General features: G+C 35.5%; 1 protein-coding gene and 1 long non-coding RNA gene across 2 annotated transcripts; one reads left to right on the top strand and one right to left on the bottom strand.

Annotated features, from left to right (window-relative positions):
* Nucleotides 1-5,428: 5,428 nt before the first annotated feature.
* LOC148783124 (uncharacterized) lies at nt 5,429-15,205 on the top strand. The gene is made up of 2 exons (XR_016049300.1): nt 5,429-5,619; nt 14,023-15,205. It is a non-coding gene; the product is annotated as an uncharacterized LOC148783124 (long non-coding RNA).
* On the bottom strand, nt 14,114-17,159 carry LOC148783123 (uncharacterized). Its single transcript, XM_088858164.1, has 6 exons — nt 16,251-17,159; nt 16,070-16,144; nt 15,878-15,978; nt 15,748-15,794; nt 15,523-15,596; nt 14,114-14,856 (listed from the first exon to the last, which is right to left on the bottom strand). The coding sequence occupies exons 1-6, from the start codon at nt 16,959-16,961 to the stop codon at nt 14,389-14,391; spliced, it is 1,476 nt and encodes a 491-aa protein (XP_088714290.1). The 5' UTR covers nt 16,962-17,159; the 3' UTR covers nt 14,114-14,388.
* Nucleotides 17,160-20,322: the final 3,163 nt, after the last annotated feature.

The following is a 20,322-nucleotide window of genomic DNA, read 5'->3' as shown; positions in this document are numbered from 1 at the left end:
CATTGGCTGCACCATGTGGTTGGTTTTTCAGTGTATGGATACCTGAAGTTTCACTTTGATAGACATTAGATATGTGATGGCCTGAGGACCTATCTCCATGTGTTGCTGTGTTTTCGTTGTTGGAAACTTGGGGGAAATGCATGACTAATCGGGCTTGGGATTGAAAGATAGCTGAGATTGATAGTTTTTTTAATAGTTATTGATATGTTTAGTTTGGCCATTTTATATTGAGGTCCTTTAGTCTATATTGATATGGTCGAGTACTGGCTGGAAATATTAATTTTGCAAGCTCATAATTCTGTATGTGTGATATGAAGAATGGTTTGCATATGATTTGCATTCAATTTTGGATTCTTTTGACTTTTTTTTTGTCGATAAGGAAAAGTATGTGGCTTGCCCCCAGCCCATCGAACACCGTGTAGTGCCTCCTCAAAATCCATCAAAAAGATGGATTGAGGAACCAAAATTAGGGGGTGGAAATGGATATGCAGGGTGTTTAGGAGGGGTATTGGATTCTCAATCAATAGCAAAAATGAGTTTTGAGGGGGGGCTGCATGGGGTTTTTGGTGTGTGTATTCCGGTTCCAAAACGGCTGGATAACCTAAACTTAAATCATATTTCTTGCTATCCTAGGTTATGATCATGGTTAAATTGTCAATACAATTTACAATAACATGCTTCCAAAAGGCTTTTAAAATGGCGGTCTAAACATTCTCTTCCCTTTTTTTTTGATTGCTGAATGGTAATCTAAACATCATTCAGGTAAATTGGTTTTCTTGAAGAAGAATATTTTGTAGCTCTTTAATGGGTGTGATGACCTAGCTTATTGTAATTGTTGTGAGAATTTCGTTCTCTTTTAGAAGATTCAGAGGTGAACTGATATTTTATTTATGATGTTCTTTATGTATAGGTAGTTTGCCATTCGTCTTGGCTATTGATTTTGAGTCTCTTGAAATTGAATGTACAAAATATGAAAAAATTTATTCTTGTTTAATCTGGGAGTAGCAAAGTTTGGGTATAGAAAGACTTCTACAGCCATATATAGGGGTTAGCCTTTCTTGCTTATGGGCTTCACTTTTGGCCATTTGATTCATTCTAATAGTTATACTTAATTTCTAATGCAGATTCTCATTCTCCCTGTCCATGATGTAGGGGTTAGCCTTTCTTGCAACATTTGCTATGTTCTTCTTTTCGTATACTATGTAGTTGTTCATACTTTAGCTACTGAGATCTCCCAACATTGGTAGTAATCCCTCTCTGGGAACACATTCCCCTGGTCCTGGAATGGGTTTGCAGTGCGCTTCTGATTGGATGTCGGAGGGAGCACAATCCCAATCCAATTAGGGACATCAACAGACCGACACACCCACTTTTTAATATTTTTAGGAAAAATAACTCATAAATACACGGCAATAAAAAAGTAAACAATAGATGTACATTTATAAAAAACCAACAAATGCATATCAATAAAAAAAGAAAGTAATACTCTGTATTTTGTAAATTTTTTGAAGTGAAATGGATTTTTAAATATGCATCACTCAAAAATAGAATGATTTAAATTCAAATGCTCCCAAAATCACATTTAATGCACGGAATGGTTTGTCGAACTTTTGTCACGAATCATATGGTATTTTGACCTGTCATTTTCATAAAGAATGTTTATAAGAGAGAGAATAATCTTTCTCTTCTATGTCTCTCTATATTCCTGTACTTATTTTCTCTCTATTTGCTTCTTTAAAAAAAATTGAAATGAAGGGAGACCTGCAGATAAGGATGGGACTTGTATATGATTTTACTGAAATAATAGTTTATCATCATTTACGATGTAAGATCAAATAATTGTCTTCAGTACATCATTGTGAAGAACTTATATATGCAAATGCACAAGTAATGAATATAGTTTGAACATATTAATTTTGCTTTGAAATATTATTCTACAAATTGTGGTTTTTATTTTTAAAAAATTCTCCATTTTTATATATTATAGTATGGAGCGTTCCCAAATTAGGGAACTGCTAGCAAGCAAGCTGCTCCTCCTATTGCACCTGCTCCCACATCCAATGGTTCATATGAAGTATTCAGCGTAATTTGGTTAGAAAGAAGGTATGAGAGAGCTACTGTATGACAATCTTTAATTTTTTCACCCATTTTCTATGTGCAGCTTGAGTTTTTATATATTGATTTGCCAGCATGCAGCGCATAGCACTTGGACACTAACACATTGTTTCTTATTTAGAAGACGTCATGTCTATGTAATTTGTTGACACATCCCTATGTATTTGGACACAGAAATCTTCCTTGGTCTTCTGTTATCATATTTTCTGGGGAGATTTTTTATTATTTGTCATGGAGTAATGTAAAATATTATGAAAGCACAATCATCTTTTCTGGGGCTCCTATACACTTCTTGTGAAAAATTCATCCGTAAGGGAAATGGTTATCAGCCAAAGTTTTGGTGTAGGTTAATAAACTTTGTTAGTGTACACTAACAGACTTTATCATGTTGTATGCATATCTGTGACTCCCATGTGTTTGTCTGTGCGGGAAATGTGAAAGATTTTTGTTTATGCTGTATATATTGCAGATTGTTGTATCTGAGGTTTCGGTTGAATGCTTTTCTGGTGACGTCGTAACTAATTGGACCATGCGTGCTTGTAAATAGTATGTGGCAATGTATTTCAGGCATTGTCTGCCTAAGAAGGTTTGAAAGAAGGGGGATAAGTGATAACTAGATCATTGTTAGAGTAGGTTATAGCCTCTTGATGGATGATTCAAAGAGAAGGGAGGGTGTTAGAATTACTACTACTATTAGTGTTGTTTTTGTTGTTATTATTATTATTATTATTATTATTATAGTCATTATTATTGTTATTCAATGATAATAAACAATTATTGTTTGTCTTGAGATGGATGAGTGACAAGACAAAAAGGGATAGAATTCGAAATGAATATATTCAGAAGAACTAAGGTGTGACACCAATGAGCGATAAGATGAAAGAAAGTAGACTTAGGCGAGTTGGCCTTGTGCAACGTAAACCCAGTATAGCACCTGTTAGGAGGTACGAGTTAATTCAAGCGGAAGGCTAAAAAAAGACATGGTTGGAAGTAGTGAGAGAAGACATGGGGACTTATGGCCTCACTGAGGGTATGCCCATTGGTAGAGCAAATGACGAATCAGGATTTGTGTAGCCCCCAACTAGTTTGATGTATCGACAATTATCCTGGAGATGAATTATTGGTTCAATTTTTAATTTCCCACAGTCGTGGTGACCAAATGATGTGGCTAGCCTTGTCCTTTGATTTCACAGTATAGTCAACAATATTCCAAGTGCATTATATCTTAGTGGCAAGTAGTTTCCTATGTTTTTAAGGAGGCTCCATTCCCACTGTTTTTTTTTATTTTAAAGTTAACCTTGACTCCAGTCCCATTGTTAGCACTTCCAGAAAAAAAAAAGTTTTGTTAAGTTTTTATGTATTAGAATTACTTGTTTTCGTTCTTCAAAATGTTTGGATGAAATTATAATTGAACAATGTTTCTCAATGAATGATAAGTATGACCTCTCCCTTTAGTTGTGAAGGTATTGCTCTCTAGAAGGATTGGATGTTCGGTTTAATTTAGAATAACTTCATAGATGTTAGCTTTCCATTGCAACATTAATGGTGCTTTGAGTATTTGTAGCTTGTCCAAGCCACTTTCTGCATTGAATGCAGATTATTTGATTCATAGTTTGGATGTTTGAAATTATGCTGAAAACAGTTGAATAATGAAATCACACTAGAAACTTTCTAATATTTCAAATATTTACTGTGATCAGTCAAAATGAAAGAAAAGGATCTGGGAAAGGGCCTATGTGCTACAGTCTAAAGGCAACTTTTGTTTTTTCTCAAAAAAAAAAAAAAAAAACTCAAAAAAAGAGCCTATGTGCTACAGTGCCTGTTGTGGTGAAATAGGTAACTTAAGTATGTACTTTCCCATGGGAAATATTCAAGAGGTCATGCAATAAAAAGAACAGATATTAGGGACTCTATTTAATTAAAGATAGCATTTCTATATTTGGGAAGACTCGATAAGTCTGACCAAAAAAAAAAAAGAGAGATAGAGAGAGAACATTTGGCATAAATAACAGTCCTTGTAGGTATATTCACTATCTTTGGCTGACAAATTTTATCCATATTATGTCCAGTTTGTCTGATGAAAACTGTGTAATTTTATTGTTATACTTTATTACATTATCATGGATAGCCATAAAATGTTTAATGTTTTATTCTTTTTAAGCAGTGTATAGAATAGATGTCCCAAACATTCCTGTGGCAATGGATAGTTGAGATCTAGGTTTTAGAACTTGGCTTGACTGTGGAACTCGGCCATGCTACTTGGGTGTGTCCGAATCTACTCACTTGAGTACGTGCCAGGCCTGAAAAGAGCGAAATAATAATAGCAAATAAAAAATCCTAAAAAAAAATCTGAAAATACGGAAAAAGAGTAACCGATAAAAAAAGTACATAAGGGATGACATTAAAAAAAAAAAGTACATAACAATAAAGTTTTGAAAAAGTAAATAAAGAATAAAAAATAAAAAGTTGATTAAATTTCATTTTCTCAAAAACTATAAAAAATATATTGAAACTAGTAATAAGTAAATTATAATTGATTTAATCGAATATTATACTATAAATTTTAATCAACTTCCTTAAAGCCCCTGAGTATGGGGGACTAGGGCAGGATACCCTGCTGAGCCTGAGTTACTTGGGCGAGTCAACTTGGGCTCAGCAGATTGTCTTTACCGTCCTTTGCTGGAAACCAGCAATTGGGACCAAATGTAGAAAACTCATAGTAAATGACATGCAGTATGCTATGCTTCAAGAAATTGATAATGATATATTTGGTGTACCTAATAGTTAATAGTAAATGCATGTGATTTATGCATGCGATGGGGGGAGATTTAGTATTATAACAGAGTGAATCATTTAAATAAATCTTCAAATTCCTTTGGTGAAAAACAACCATCACCTAGGGACTTGATTTTTTAAATTGAGAAAGGTATGAAAACATCATCACTCTTTTATAATTGCCGAAGGCCATTAGTTTATAGCGGCTGTTATAATATTAACCTTGTTTAGAAATAATTTTCGACAGTGAAATTGTCACTGTAGTCGCCTTAACTACTGAAAGCCCTCCTATAAACCACTATCGCTACCAGATTTCGAAATCCCTCCTGTAAACCACTATCGCTACCAGATTTTAAATACTTAAAATATTAAATGCCATAAATTTGTGACACTGGGTGCCTTAACTTTTTGAAAATCCTTCTGTAAACCAGTACCTCTTTTCCGCTTTGCCGGTATCGCCACCATATATTGATTGACACTCGACCATTTTCTACCTTGTGGATATCGCCCCCTACTATATATTGACTAGAAGCATCATGCAGCTTTGCATGCCTCCCCCCTCTCAAAAAACTATGCCCATCTCCTCCCCCCCCCCCCACTCTCCCTTCACTGTTTCTGTGTCTCCGTCTCTCACTCTCTCCGCAACAACAGTCATAATTCTCCAAGGTAGCGGCAATGGCTGTTTCTCGAACTTGCTTGAGGCCATGGGTGTACAAGCTGCCTAATATGGTATGTATGTTTTTGGATAATTTAGGGATTGAATCTTTTCTCACACCCAAATAAATTTGAAGAAACGTACACTCAAGTACTTATTTACACGCTGCATGCATGTATATAGGTTCCTTAATCATCTGATGCTGACAATGGATGGTTGGGGGGTATTGTTCCTCCCAACCCCCTCAACAAATTTGTTGTGACATAAGATGGTTGAGGGACCTGTTTATATCCATGCGCAACTAAATGTGTTATGTAGCATATGATCTAATTTTTATTGTTACAGATTAATATTATCCATGCACTACTAAATATGTGTTATGTGGCATATGATTCAATGTGTTATCGCATATGATTAACTTTTAATAAGGGCTCAAAAACGTCCATTTTTATTATGGTGATCAAATTAATATTACTTGAAAATACTACAATCTCTTTGGATCGTCTCTCATGTGATGATCAAATTACTTATGTGACATTCTTGAGATGTTTCTGCTCTTATGCACATATGTATTTTTAATGTTGTGATTAACCTATTCTCCAGAGGAGATGCTATTCATGTGGCAATATTTAGTTGTTGCGAATATTTCATTTGTTTTGCCGGGTACTTAGTGCACATGAACCATTCTTCTCCACATAATGCATGAAATATTCTGCTATTTGGGTCTGTAGCTTCGCCCAGTAGTTCTTGACTAATTATCAGGCATCCATGGCTGTTAGTTATTTTATCAAATATGTCTCTGATAAAAATTCATATAAATTTACATCTAAGATGAAACCTTTGTTATGGCAACGGTAGATTAATTTGTAATTTTTTGAAGACATTCTTTTATAACTGACCTGCATATGAGAACCGTTATTCACTCTTGTTCAAGGATCTCATCATGCAAGAGAATTGGGAAGAGTCCTCTCGTGTAGTTTCGTGTAATGTCTTTGATTGGGAGAGAGTAATTCATTCAAATGAGATTTATTTATTATTTTAAAAACACGTCCACTGGTACTGCTCCAACATGGAGCAAGAAGTTAAAGGAGGCCTTAAGCATGGTTCTGATCTTTTATGTTCCCCTGGCCTTTTCCTTAAAGATGACTACTAGACCCCAGTTTGAAGGGGTTTGTCATGATTATCAGTAGTCATTGGGTCCTAATTTTTTGGGTCCATGACTTGGGGGATTATCCTCCCAGGTTGAATTAGGATGTAGAACCAAATTAGGAAACAAGTCTATGTTTGCTTATGATAAAGTTTCCATTTCGAATTCTTCGTATGCAACTGCTAATCCAGTTCAAACAATTAAAATAGTGGGTTTGTGCTTAGGCATATCTTTATGGAGTTGGCTTTCTTGGTTGATGTTCAAAGTAGAAGGGTATTGACAAATAGCAGAAGGTTTTGAAGAGGAACATATGCTTGAAAACAGGGGCATAACTTTATGGAGAGATACTTGGAATCATGGGTCCTGTTGGATTGAGCTCCGAGGGACTCTTTGATTGATATGATTTGTTAGATTTATCCCGGAAGATTATTTAACTGATAGGCTTTTATTAGATGGATTTAGAGATGGGGTTTAGAACTAGAGATGGGGTTCTTATTTCTTAGCATGAGGCTTGAGTTTCTCCTCAGAAATTTTCCATAGTTACGTCTTCTCTGTAGTCTCAATCCCATATTCACTAGTAATTGATAATCCCAAGTAATTGATAAGACACACATACACACTCTCTCTCCCGCTTTCGCATCAGAAAGGTTCAGGATTCGTGAAAATTTTGGTAAAGTTTTTATGTTGGCTGCATACCTAATATAACCTACCTTCTTTTACCCAGGCTTGGAATGAATTAAGGGAAAGTTTAACGTCCTTGCCTTTTTTAGACTGTCTTATCAAAAAAAAAAAAAGAAGAAAAAGAAACTCTCCTTAATAATAAGAACATCTGAATAGTGCCTTTCTACATGCTTCTCACACGATACATGGTTATTGTTTGTGTGGGACTTTTCTCTGTTATTTAGCTGAAATCTATGGAAAGTGTTACTAGGGTCATGTTTGACAAAGTGGGGTTTACTTGAATAGTATGCTCTACTAGCAATTTGAAATTCATCATAATAAAAAGAGGTGAAAAAACAGTGGGGTATGGTTGACTGGCAGTTTATTCTTTGGAGTCAAAATGCTTTAGGATGCATAATGGAAGGTAGCTACTTTAAAGTTTGAAAGGCTGATTTTGGGTGTCCTTGGGGTCTATCCGTGATGTGAAAATGCCGTATGGATATTTTACTGATATTGTTCTCGTGATATGCATTTCTTCAGCTTTCGGAGAAAAGTTTGGCATTATGCAAGGGGTGAGGTTTGTATGAGGTGTTAACCTTATATTATTGAAGTCAGGTACACCTCAAAACTATGTAGAAAATGTAGTTTCGGTGTCGTAAAGCATGAAAAATCTATTGATGCTCAGAATTATGAAATTTAAAGTTTCAGAAATAGTGATGATCAAGCAGATCTATAGACACTAGAAAATCTTGAGAATGGACAGTCCAGATAATGTGTTAGAAGATGAACGTTCTTAACACTAAAAATATTTTTTTTCATATCTATGAATCTCGAGGTCAAGATGATCAATTTGAGGGTTTTCCAACATAGAAACAACCTTCTCCAGTGGGTTTTTTAAGTACACCTCACTAGTACAATATAAAAGGTTGACACCCTATATAAACTTTTTCCTTATGTAAGTTGATCTTTTCCATCTCACAATATTGTTTTGAAAGTAAATTTTTGAAATAAGATCTTTGGATAAAGTGAAGAGTTACATCTTAGCAAGGGCTGGATGATGGAGTCACCCATTCACAGGTTGAGTCACAGAGTTGGAGATTGCGTAAATAAATGAAAAATCTGGTCATTTGATGAAGCAACTCGGGATTATAATTCAGTCTAAGTTAAGGGAAAGCTGTCTATCTTCCCTTTACCGTCCAGCCGTTCATTTTTTATCAAGAGAGCCACTCACCGTTTGACCTTAGATCCAACGTCTCAAAGTATTTTATTTTTAGTTTTTTTAATACAAATTTTCTGAATATGAAATTTGGTACGTGCCATCTTCTCATTGGGATACACCAATAAAAATTTTAAAGATAATTTTTTGATAAAAAATAAAGACCAAAATACCCTTTGAATCTTTCTGGGGTATTTTGATCATTTTATTTTATTGAAATTTTTTTTATATATTTTTCATTAGTGCGAGTTTAATAGAGCAATGGACGTCCAAAATTTGGTGTAAAAATAGTTTATAGAAAAAAATTTAAAAATAAAATAGTGTAGAGATGTGACATTGTGATTGAGACAATCTTAGCCCTCCATTAAAAAATGGACCTTAGATAAGGGGGAGGATATAATTTGTATGTTGTAGGGAGAACATAGAAAGCTTTCCTCTAAGTGAAATTCGGCTCAATTCGGAAGAATAAACACTTGTGAAGGCCAATGAGTAGAAAGTCATGATTTTAAAATCGCATAAGAGTCTCTCTCTTATGTGTAAATTAATCGTGTCAATGGCCCATGAAAAATCATAAATATTTACTTTCATAAAGAGCACAATTCTGTCAATTTTAAGATCTTTTTCATGTAGGGCAGATAATGGGTCGGATTGGGTTTGGATCTGAATCCAGATCTAATCGGATTTAGAATATTTGGATCTGGATTCAGATCCAAAAAGTATACGTGGGATTTGGATCTGGATTTAGACCTGCTCGGATTTAAAAGATTATTTTATATATTATTTTTTATTTATAAAATGAAAACATTATATGAGGTTGCAACCTTAAAATGTAGAATTAAAGATGCACTTCAAAAGTCTATCGGAAAATGTTGTTTTAATGTTGAAAAACACTGTAATTTGATGATATCGACATAGTGATATATAAATATGAAAAAATAAAAAAATAAAAAATCTTGCAACACATTATCTAGACCATCTATTTTCAAAAAATTCACATGTTAATAGATCTATTTGATTTTAACCATTTTTGGAGTTTAAAATTTTATAATTGGATATAAAAATAGATTTTCAGATAATCCTAGTAATGTTCTACACCAAAATTATGTGTTATGATATAATTTGGGGGTGCATTTTAATTGGATTGTTTAAGGTTGAGACACACCCTTTATAAAATGATATATGACGAAAAATACTATATATATGTATAAAATAAAATTAAATGTATTAAGAATTGGTTCGGATTCGAATTAGATCTACCTATAAACAGATCTTACCCAAATTACTATTTGGATCCGGATTTGACCGACGATTCATACTCGAATCCAGATAAAATCCAAAAATCGGGTTCCAAATCCAAACCGGATAAATTTTCATCCCTATTTTCATAGGCTTCTTCAATTTTGAGCCCCTCTCTCTCTCTCTATCTTACTATCAAGGTGTCCTAAGTTTTATTACGGCCTTAGTTAATGGTGTTTTTAATATTTAAAATATTTATTACATATATTGAGTTAATAGGATAAACCACAGGAGAAAATCTTTATAAAAAATGTGTAGGAATGCAGTAAAAATTAGTAAGATACAGCCACGATTATTGCCATTTGACTAAACGTACTCTTCAAAATACTGTATTCAATGAGATCCTCTTGCCATGAAGTCTTTGTAGGAAAAAGTTTACAAAAGAAATACTGTATTCAATGAGATCCTCTTGCCATGAAGTCTTTGTAGGAAAAAGTTTACAAAAGGTGCAACCTTAAGAAGTACAATTAAAGGTGCATCTTAAAAATCCATCATAAAAGGTTTATTGATCTTCTCGACATTGAGATGTATGAATATGCAAAGAAAAAAATATTTCGAGTTCGTGGAGTAATGTATCTTGCAACACATTATTTGGACTGACCATTTTCAAGATTTTCATGTGTTTATAGATTTGTTTGATTTCAATCATTTTTAAAATTTAAAATTTTATAATTAGAGATCAAAATAGATTATCAAGTCATCTTAAAATTTTTTAATATCAAAATTACATTTATGATAAAATATTAAAATTACATTTATGATAAAATTTAGAGGTGCGCCTTAATTGGATCGTTTAATGTTGCAACATTATGCAAACCAAATAAGGGGTCAAGTCCGCACGTATCAACAATGGCGCCATTTTGGTTGGTAATACTACAGCGTCAAGTCATGAAATATGAAGAATCTAATGTTCTAACGAGTATTAGAGTATCGGTCTTTGTCGCCTTACTGGCTGGGGGCTTAAGTCCGAGTCCCCTTGTTTCGACTGGACAATTTTTAGTGCAAAAAACTTAAAAACTATGAAAAACACGAAAAACTTGGGCGGTTCACATATATATATATATATATATATATATATATATATATATATATATATATATATATATATATATATATATATATTTGGGTAGATCATGGGGAATACAGGCCCCTACCCATTTCCCCTACCCATTTTTAAAATTAATTAGCGGTTTTCGAATGCGTCAGTAGGGATGGAAACTTAGACTGGTAGCTGAACTCAAGTTGTGCTATCACCACGACCTCAACCCCATTCCCGGCGGTCCATATTTTTTTGGCTTAGAATCATTAAGTGAATCCAGAGTAGCCTGATGATTCTTTAAATTGATTAAGTGAATCCTGAGTAGCCTGATGATTCTTTAAATTGGTTCCAACATATGTGTGTCATGTATGAATCGAGTATGGGTTTGACCAGTTAGCAATGCTACATATATAAGTGGCATGGTCTATCGCCCCTAGTTGTAAAGGTTGAAGGGACTAGCTAATTTGATCGGTTCAACCAGGAAATGGGCCCAAAACCGGTCTCAATTGGTCAAAGGGAAAGTTCAAGTTTAACCTTATTTCATCTTTTTTTATCTTTTCTTGTACGGAAAAAGTTTATATAAGGTTGCAACCTTAAAAATGTAGAATTACAGATGCACGTAAAAATCCATCAAAAAAAGTTGTTTTACTGTTGAAAAAACCTCTAATTGAGCATCTCCATATTAAGATGTATGCATATATGAAAGAAGAAGAAAGATTTTGAGTCCCAAAAATAGTGCATCTTGTAATCTATTATTTAGATCGTCCGTTTTCAAGATTTTTATATGTTTATAGATCTACTTGATTTTAACCATTTTTTAAATTTAAAATTTATAATTAATATGAAAATAGATTTAGAGATGATCCTAAGAAACTTTTCACCAAAATTACATGTTATGATAAAATTTGGAGGTGTGCCTTAATTGGATTCTTTAAGGTTGCAAACTTATAAAAACCACACCCTTCTTGTATTGGTGTGACCAATCGGAAGCAAATGGCCAAAAGGTTATCTTGGGGAGACTGTTAATCAATGAAGGGAGAGTGGTGATTAGGGTTTAGCATGGGATTCACATGCTATTTTGCACCTAGACTCCATGACAAAATGAAGGAGACAGTGTACTAATTTGGTAGAGACATGTAGGCGTAGGTTATATGCAATGTGCAACCACAATTTGAGGCATTTTGCATGGTGATTTTAGTACATGTCATTAAAGAGATGCCACGAGCAAGGTGCCATTTGACCTCTTGTTCAAAGGAAAGACAATTGGCAATTAGCTTTAAGTTTCAACTTTCAAATTTATTTGTCACGCGGATACAGCAAGCACAAAACCAGTAAATGCAAAATATTAAGGGTGGAAACGAGCCGGGCCTAGGCTAGGCCAGCCTTGGCCCTGGCTCCTCTCATGTCCCCGTAAGGTTGGTCCAAGCCTGGCACTGACCTTGTTAGATTTGGGCCAAAAACCAAATGAAAAAAAATCTAAGAAAAGATTAAAAACAAAAAAGCGGGCAGTTTAGGTAGAAACAGCTGGCACTGGCCCTAACCCAGCCTTCGGGTCACTATTGGTGGCCCAGGCCCTACTTTTTAATGGCTGGGCGGGCAGCATGGCCCATTGCCAAGGAAAAAGAAAAAAAGAAAAAAAAAGTAAGGGATCAAATGTTTATGGAACCATATACCTTTGAAGTTGTGTAGAAGCCAAACTTCATGAATGGAGTGTAGCAAAATTTCCTTAGCTCAAATAATTTCATATGCAAAGGATTTTAAGATTAAAAAACCTAACTCATGTTAAAATGCAAATTGTATCATAAAGTGGAGGAAGTGGCATACTTCCACTCCAAAGAACAATGAAGATATGGGAACTTGTGCCCTATAACTTGTACAAGATTTTTCCTAAATTTGTTGAAATGATAAAGTTGTTATTACTAACTGTTTTAGCTAAAAATAGTGGCTAGTGGCAAGAGGAAGGTAAACTATCATATAGATAAGCACATAAGCTTAAGAACAAGGCACAAAACCTTGAATTCGTGGACTTAGGTAAAAAATGTCGCTATCTTCTTTGCTTTCTTCTTTTCTTTTGTTTCTCAATTGGGAGTTCTCTCTCAGTAGTGCATAACCTTTTTCTTTTTTTAAATAACTAATTAATTTTTTGGTTGGGAATTAGATATGAACCATTAGGTTGGGTGATGCAATACAAAATTATTCTTGCTTTTAATTTTTGTTTAATTTCAAAGCATGTATATTCTAATTTTAGTTTTAGGATTTGTTTGTGAGGGTTTTATGTTTTTAAGGGATTTTAGAATTTTTACTAAAAATACTTAAATAAACTATAAAAAAATATAAAAATTATAAAATATATAAATATAAAAATCTTGAAATCTCTAAAAGCTTTAAAAATCCAAAAACGAAAACCTAAAACTAAAATTAAAATATACATCCTTTAAATTGAACAAAAAAATAAACGTATGTTTTTGGTGCATCACTGGCGCTCCAATATCTATTCGTCTTCTTTCTGAAGCGTGGAATAACCTCATTTGTGTATTTGTTATATTTGTTTCACTTTTTATTTGGAAAGGAAAATTATTCCAATGGGGGGTCTATATTTGTCTGGGGCAGATTTCTAGGCATGAAAATTTATTATTTTGATTGGTTACTGTGGTGACCTACCATTCCGAAAATCTAGCGTTGAGACCATTTCTTGCATCTATATATTTAATTACATGTAATTCCATTTTGGGTAGTCCCATTTGGCATTGAGTTTGGGTCTCTCTATGTTCCCAAACACCTCATAACTCCAAGAATTGATCTCGATGTTCTCTTTAGCCATTGCTTGTGGTCCATATGCATATCCTACCTTTGATTTATGTGGTTGATTTGAGCATGTAGTAACCTTATGATTTCTTCTTTTGGTGTCTATTCTTCCCTTGTTGAATCTACATTACATTTTAAAGTATCCAATGCAGTTCATATACACTACTTTCTCATAAAGTATATGGCATATTGATTCAACCCAGTGTTTACTAGTACCATCAAAGGCTTAAAATATGACTTCTTGTTTTTCTTTTTCTCGAAAAATGATTTCTTTTAGACATTTCATGCTTATTTGATTTCCATTTGTGTGCCAGGTGCATGTTCTTCGTATGAGTTGGATTGCTCAATTATCATCATTATCATGCGATAGAAATGTGCCAGTAACATCGTCTCAAGTTCAAATCCTACCGTTGAATATCACGATAGAATTTCATTCCATGCACATATACAGGTACAGGGGAGGCTTCTTTCCTTTTCCCCAAATAAATCTACCCCATTTTCAACTGGGGTAATAGAAAAAATCTTAAAAAGAATATTAAAAATAAAAAAAATTATATTACAAATTGGGGAAAGGATGTGCGACCAAAAAAAAAGTTGGGAGGAAGAAGGGGTCTGTCTTTCTTGGGCTTCGCCTATTCTCCCTTCAGGCCTTATTGAGCCTTGTTTGGGACCTCTCCTCCTCACTGTGCGCCCTCCCGGCTCGAGTCTTGCGCCATGTCCTCTCTCTTGGTGCCTTCTTTGACACCGTCCCCTCCCTTGGGGTCATCCTGGAACATGTCTAAGAGGCTCTCGTAGAGAGACAAGTCGCATTCGTCGAAGCTAGGGAGTCTCTCAAGAGAGGAAAAGTCGTAATCATCGTCCAATATGAGAGTTGTAGGCTCGATTCCAAAGCCGTAGGGGTCATCCTCTTCAAAGAATCCCCCCACAACCCCGGTGCCCAAGTCATTAACCTCCTTTGGTTCCCCCGTTGTTGTTGCTGTTGTTGCACTAGCCTCCCCACTGCCCCTGGCCCTGGCCCTGCCCCTGCCCCTGCCCGGCCTCGTCGCTTCCCCATCCGCTCTGGCCACTGGGCTCTGTGGCCTAATGCTATGTGGCCTCACGCTCTCGCTGCTCGCAGTGACGGGGCGGGCTTTCCTTGGGTATATGAACTGAGAGAGACATGACCAAACAAACAGCTTGTTATGGGTTGTATTACTAGAATTCATAAATGGCTGATTTAGGCCTAAGTAGGTTAGTAGATAGTTACACATTACCACCAAATGTGAGTGTGTTTGATTGCTGCATTTATTCCTAAATCAAGCCACTCACAAAAAACTGGGCACTATTTGTAGTTAGTCCCTCAAATTAGGAAGACATTCAAATGACAAATAGCTTCCATTGATGGTCTATATGAAGAAACCCTAAATGGTCTATGTGAAGAAACCCTAAATGTACCTTATACCTTGTGAGGTGATTGTATTGATTTTAATGAATTACTCTGAGAGTTGCATTGTCAAAGTTTCTTATGCTTTTTATCCAAGATGGAGACAATGAGGCCATGCCATTGATACAAGGAGATTACAGTTATTTATAGCCATCCAATGTGAAATTTGATAGCTTAGGTGTATCACAAAGTTCAAAAGAAATTTTTTTTAAATTTATGCATGGTTAATGAAATAAATGAAATCATCCAATTCCACATCCAATGGTCAAGATTAACTGTGACTACTTTATACTAAAGATAAACAGTCTCATTGTATACTATTCCTTTCTATTATTATAGTCCATGAGACTTTAGAGATAAAGAAAGAGAGAGAGAGAGGAGAGGCATTTACTGTCTCATTGTTTTCATCTTGATAGAGGATTACAAAGTCCCCACATCGAAGATCGTGTACCTTCACGAACTCCCCTGCATTTTACAAGGAGAAGTAATAAAGTAATAAGAAACTTCGATAGCTCGGTAAAACGGTGAAACAAGATTCATGTAGCCGACTTTAAACGAGAATGGATGACAATGAACGAGAAACAAGGGATGGATGAATGGTTTGGGTCGACTTTACCTGTGTTCTCCAACACGTACATCCTGCTCTTGTTGTTTGGCCAGTACCTAGGGTTTTAAAATCAAACACAGAGCTCTTCATTTTGTTTATTTGAAATATTTAAGAGTAATGGTGGGTTAGCAGTACGTACCGATATCTCATGTGCCACTCGTTTGCAGAGACCAAGTCTGTGACCTTGAATTGGATACCTTCCTTAACTGTAAGATAGGGTAGATGAGCCTCTGCATCTCTCTGTGAATTCTCATGCCATTTTTTCTTTTTATCAGAGCTCAAATAAGAAGTAAAACATAGAGAGAGATTGAGAGAGAGAGAGAGAGAGCACCTTAGGGAGAACAATTCGGCCGAGAGAGCTTACATCACTGTTCCTGAGCTCCTTCTGCAACACGAACTTGAGCCTCTGTTTTTCAAACCAATATTCAGCTAACAATTTATCGGAGAGAGAGAGAGAGAGAGAGAGAGAGAGAGAGAGAGAGAGAGAGAGAGAGAGAGAGAGAGAGACCCACTTTGTTTTCGAACTGGGTCAGCACGTTTGGACCCTGCAAGTACACACAGGCCATCCTTCCAGTCCTTCCCCCTGATGATGAAGGAGAAGGCCAGTAGACCCCTGAAGAAGAAGAAGAAGAAGAAGAAGAAGGACTCCTCCCAAAGTTGGAGAACTTCGAAGCGAAACTCATCCGCCTCGCTATTCTCCTTTTACTCCTCGCCGCCCTTGTTATCGAGGCCGCCCAGCCTTGTATCGGATCAGCCATGGCCATGGACAAAAGCCCTCCAGTATAGTCTCTCCCTATGACCATTGGGCTGTTTCCATGGCTCATGTGTGGCTGATTCAGGGCTAAATCAGGGTAGGGAAATGCGTCGTATAAAGGCATCGAAGATGAAGAGCAGGGATCTAGAGGTGGAGGAGAGAAACAGGGGAAGTGCATTGAATCAGGAGATATGTATGTGTTGTACTGGTGAGTGGTTGCAGGGCTAAAATCCTGGTTAATGCTCCGGAAACCACCACCACCTCCTCCTCCAACATTGTGTGATGTAGGGCTAAAGTCCTGGTTAATGCTCTGAAAACCACCACCTCCTCCTCCTGCATTGTTTGATGCAGAGATAGAAGAGGAATAAGGGTCTATTTGGAAGGTGTTTCCTTCTTCTTGTAAACTGTTTGTGGCCATGTAAGCTTCCTGGTTAGCCTGAAAGCCCATCACATCTTCTTCCCTCTCCATATTCAAAGATGGAAATCTCTCTCCACAAGGATTCAAAACAAATCTCTCTCTCTCTCTCTCTCTCTCTCTCTCTCTCTCTTTCTACACCTCTCAGCAAGAGTGAGAGGCACCTCTCTCTATCTCTCTCTCTAAACCTCTCAGCAAGAGTGAGAGGCACCTCCTATAGGATTGAGGGCTTACAAAGTGGGGTTTTAGATGAAATCTACACAAGCTTTGGTTCCCTATTTATAGGCTCCAGCCATTAATCTTTCACTCTCTCTAAAAATCTCTCTAGAGTGAGAAGCTGTGAGAGTGGGGGTAAAGTAAAAAGAAAGGTGAGGGTAATAGGGGAGGAGAGTGCGAATGGGTGTGAGCCGCATTGCTTGAGAGGGGGTGACAAATGGGGGGTGGGTTTCTGTATTGGGATACTCAGCTGCCCAGTGCAAGAGAGGTGGCGGATGAGAGAGAAAGTAAAAGCTGAGGTTCCATTCCTCACGTAGTGTATGGGTTGACCATGCAGACTCCGCCCGGTGGCAACCCTACCTGCTTAAATATCTCCTTGGATTTATGTTACCCCCCTCTCTCTCCCTCTCTTTCTCTCTCTAAAATTCCCTCTCTCTTTCTCTAAAATTATTTACTCTTTTTCCATTTCTAACTCATAAGTTCTAACCCTCACTCCTGTAACTTCCATACTTAGCCCTCCAAAACCAATAAAAACAATAAAAATAGGCTCCGGTTTGTATAGAGCCTAGGCTCTAAATAATCAAATTTGAGACTACTTTCAAATAATATCGAGAAATATATTTTCAATATTGAAAATCTTTGTGATAACTTTACAATATATTTTTATTTTTATTTATAAAATTAAAAGTTTAAAAAATAGTGTCGATCGACAAATCTATAAAAACTTGAAAATTGATGATCTAAAAATACGTTACAAAATACACTATTTTCAAAATGTGAAATCCATTTTTTTCTCAAATCCCTGCATCTTGATATCGAGATGATCAATTTGAGGATATTTGGATATCAAAACAACCTCTTCTAAAAAAAATTTTTAGGTAGGCTCTAATTTGATTGTTTAGATGATCAATTTGAGGATATTTGGATATCAAAACAACCTCTTCTAAAAAATTTTTTTAGGTAGGCTCTAATTTGATTGTTTAGAGCCTCGGCTCTATATAAACTTTTGCCATAAAAATAAGCACTCTTCACTCTTTAACTCTTTTTAGGCCTCGGCTCTATATAAACTTTTGCCATAAAAATAAGCACTCTTCACTCTTTAACTCTCATCCGCTCTATATCTCTCCAAAAGATTTCTTACTCCTGCAGGAGTGTACTGTTCATTTACTCTCGGGTATTAGGACGACTTTTTAGATCTTAATTTTTGGGGATGCAATCCCTACAACCCATGAACTAATGTCAATAATGTTTTTTTAAAAAAGTAAACTTCTATATAATAGCAAAAATAATGCCTTAAGATAAGAAAGAAACCGTTAAATTTTTAAGAGCTAGAACTAAGGGCTCAAAATTCAAAATTTTCTTTTGGGGATAATCATGTGGTAGTTTTTATGTGGTTTCTGAAATTTTAGAAGGAAATAATCGCTCTAAATAGATATTTTTCATGAGGGAGTAAAGGCATAGTAGGCTCCCATGGGGAGCATTTATAAGGTTAAAAAAGAGTTAAAAAATACCAAAATATCCAAAAAAAAAAATGTAAAGTATATTTCAATCTTGATAAAGTAAATCGCATCCAAATTAAGTTGAAACTTAGTGAAAAAAATGGTTTTTGAAAAATCGATTTGCGTCGGGGTATTTTATTTTATTTTTTTAAAAGATAAAAATAAAAATAATTATTCATGACCAAAATACTTTCTAATATTTTCCTAAATGATTATCAACATTTTAAAAAAATATTACAAATAAATCTCTTATTTTTATAATTATTTTTTAAAAAATACCCAAACATACTACCAAAATTGATAAAAATCGAATCCGCTTGTGCCTAGTTCCGAGTTGGATTTGCAAATACTGTATAAAACCCTCGTACTCGTTTCTAAACTCTCTATTGTAATAAAGCTAACACACAATTTTCTCTCGTCTTGAAAACACACTCTCTCTCTCTCTTTAGCGTGTACCTCGTGTGGTTCGGTTATTCCAAAGCTCCTACTTCCAAGTGTGTGAGACTTTCTAATTACGATGAATGCCTTCTTATCCATCATACAACAAACTCTGACTGAGTGTCTCGTGTGCTGACATTAGGCTCACCTTTTCTCACTTTTACGCAGGGAAAAATTTAAACACTGTGCCCCATTCATGTTCACATTTGGCATATGTGCTTTTTATTTTCTCAATTCTTAAAAAATGCGGTTTTTTTGTTTATTTAGAACTTTTTAATACTCAATAGATACGCAAAGGTAGAATGGTGAAACATATATAGAAGCTAAACCTTTGATTTATTTGAAGATTTAATCTGTGCTTGTACAAACATCTTAAGTATCAGATAGAGATTTGCTCATCCATTAAAACCTTGGTCTACTGTTTGCAGTGTTGCAGTAAGGTAGAATGCTCCTAAACAAACAAATGAGAAGTGCATGCACCATCCTCCTTCTGAAATTTTCTGAAGCTTGAGAATGTAATTATGGTAAGTCATGGTACATTCGCCGGGTTTTACGAGCGGCATGAATTATGATAATTCATTAAACATGGAATATGCACACTTATAATTGTGTTCGTCTCGAATAAGGCTTGAAGCCTTTTTCTTTTTGGCAAATTTATGAAAATAACAAGATTCCCTTCATCATATTGTGAAACATTCGGCGTGTCGACGGGTTTACTGGCCGCATGGTTTCTTCTGTAAATTAATTCTGTATGGCATCTATAATGCAACAGTGGCTTATCTAAACACAGCATTACGACACTAACATGGCATCGACTCCAAAAGATTAAATCTGCCTCATGCCCCTTGTTATCGCGATTAACGGGCTGGCCTGGCCTGCCCAGGCCCAAGCCCCGCTTGAAACCATGTAAGATACGCCTGGGGTGGAAAATAAGTTTTGGGTCCGGCCCAAATTTGTCATGATGAGGCCTGAACCGGACCTACCTTAAAATTGGACTGAGCCTTACATAAATATAGACAAATTTTTTTCTCATATAGAAAAAATTTGGACCCGGGATCATCCCAAGCCTAGCCAAAAAATGAAAGAAAGACCTATGTAATCTTATGTTGGGGAAATACAATTTTTTTTTTTTTAAAAATAATAATCACCCTTTATAATTTTGGCAACAAGATCATACACAAGTGGTCTTATTACAAACAATAGAAATTCCAAAAATAAATAACACATCAATAAAGTAAATCTCAACTACTTGATGACATTCA

The sequence above is a fragment of the Amborella trichopoda genome, chromosome 2 (genome assembly GCF_054954075.1).
Source record: "Amborella trichopoda isolate Santa Cruz 75 chromosome 2, AtrichopodaSantaCruz75HAP2 v2.0, whole genome shotgun sequence".
NCBI lineage: Eukaryota > Viridiplantae > Streptophyta > Magnoliopsida > Amborellales > Amborellaceae > Amborella > Amborella trichopoda.
Note: the sequence above shows the minus strand (reverse complement) of the source record. Positions and strands in the feature narration are given on the sequence as shown.

Excerpts from the sequence above, each read along its gene's own strand:
- LOC148783123 (XM_088858164.1), bottom strand. The coding sequence starts at position 16,961 with ATGGAGAGGGAAGAAGATGTGATGGGCTTTCAGGCTAACCAGGAAGCT. Across the intron at positions 15,795-15,877 it reads GAGTGGCACATGAGATATCG|GTACTGGCCAAACAACAAGA; the intron begins GTACGTACTGCT and ends TTAAAACCCTAG. Across the intron at positions 15,597-15,747 it reads GTACGTGTTGGAGAACACAG|GGGAGTTCGTGAAGGTACAC; the intron begins GTAAAGTCGACC and ends TGTAAAATGCAG.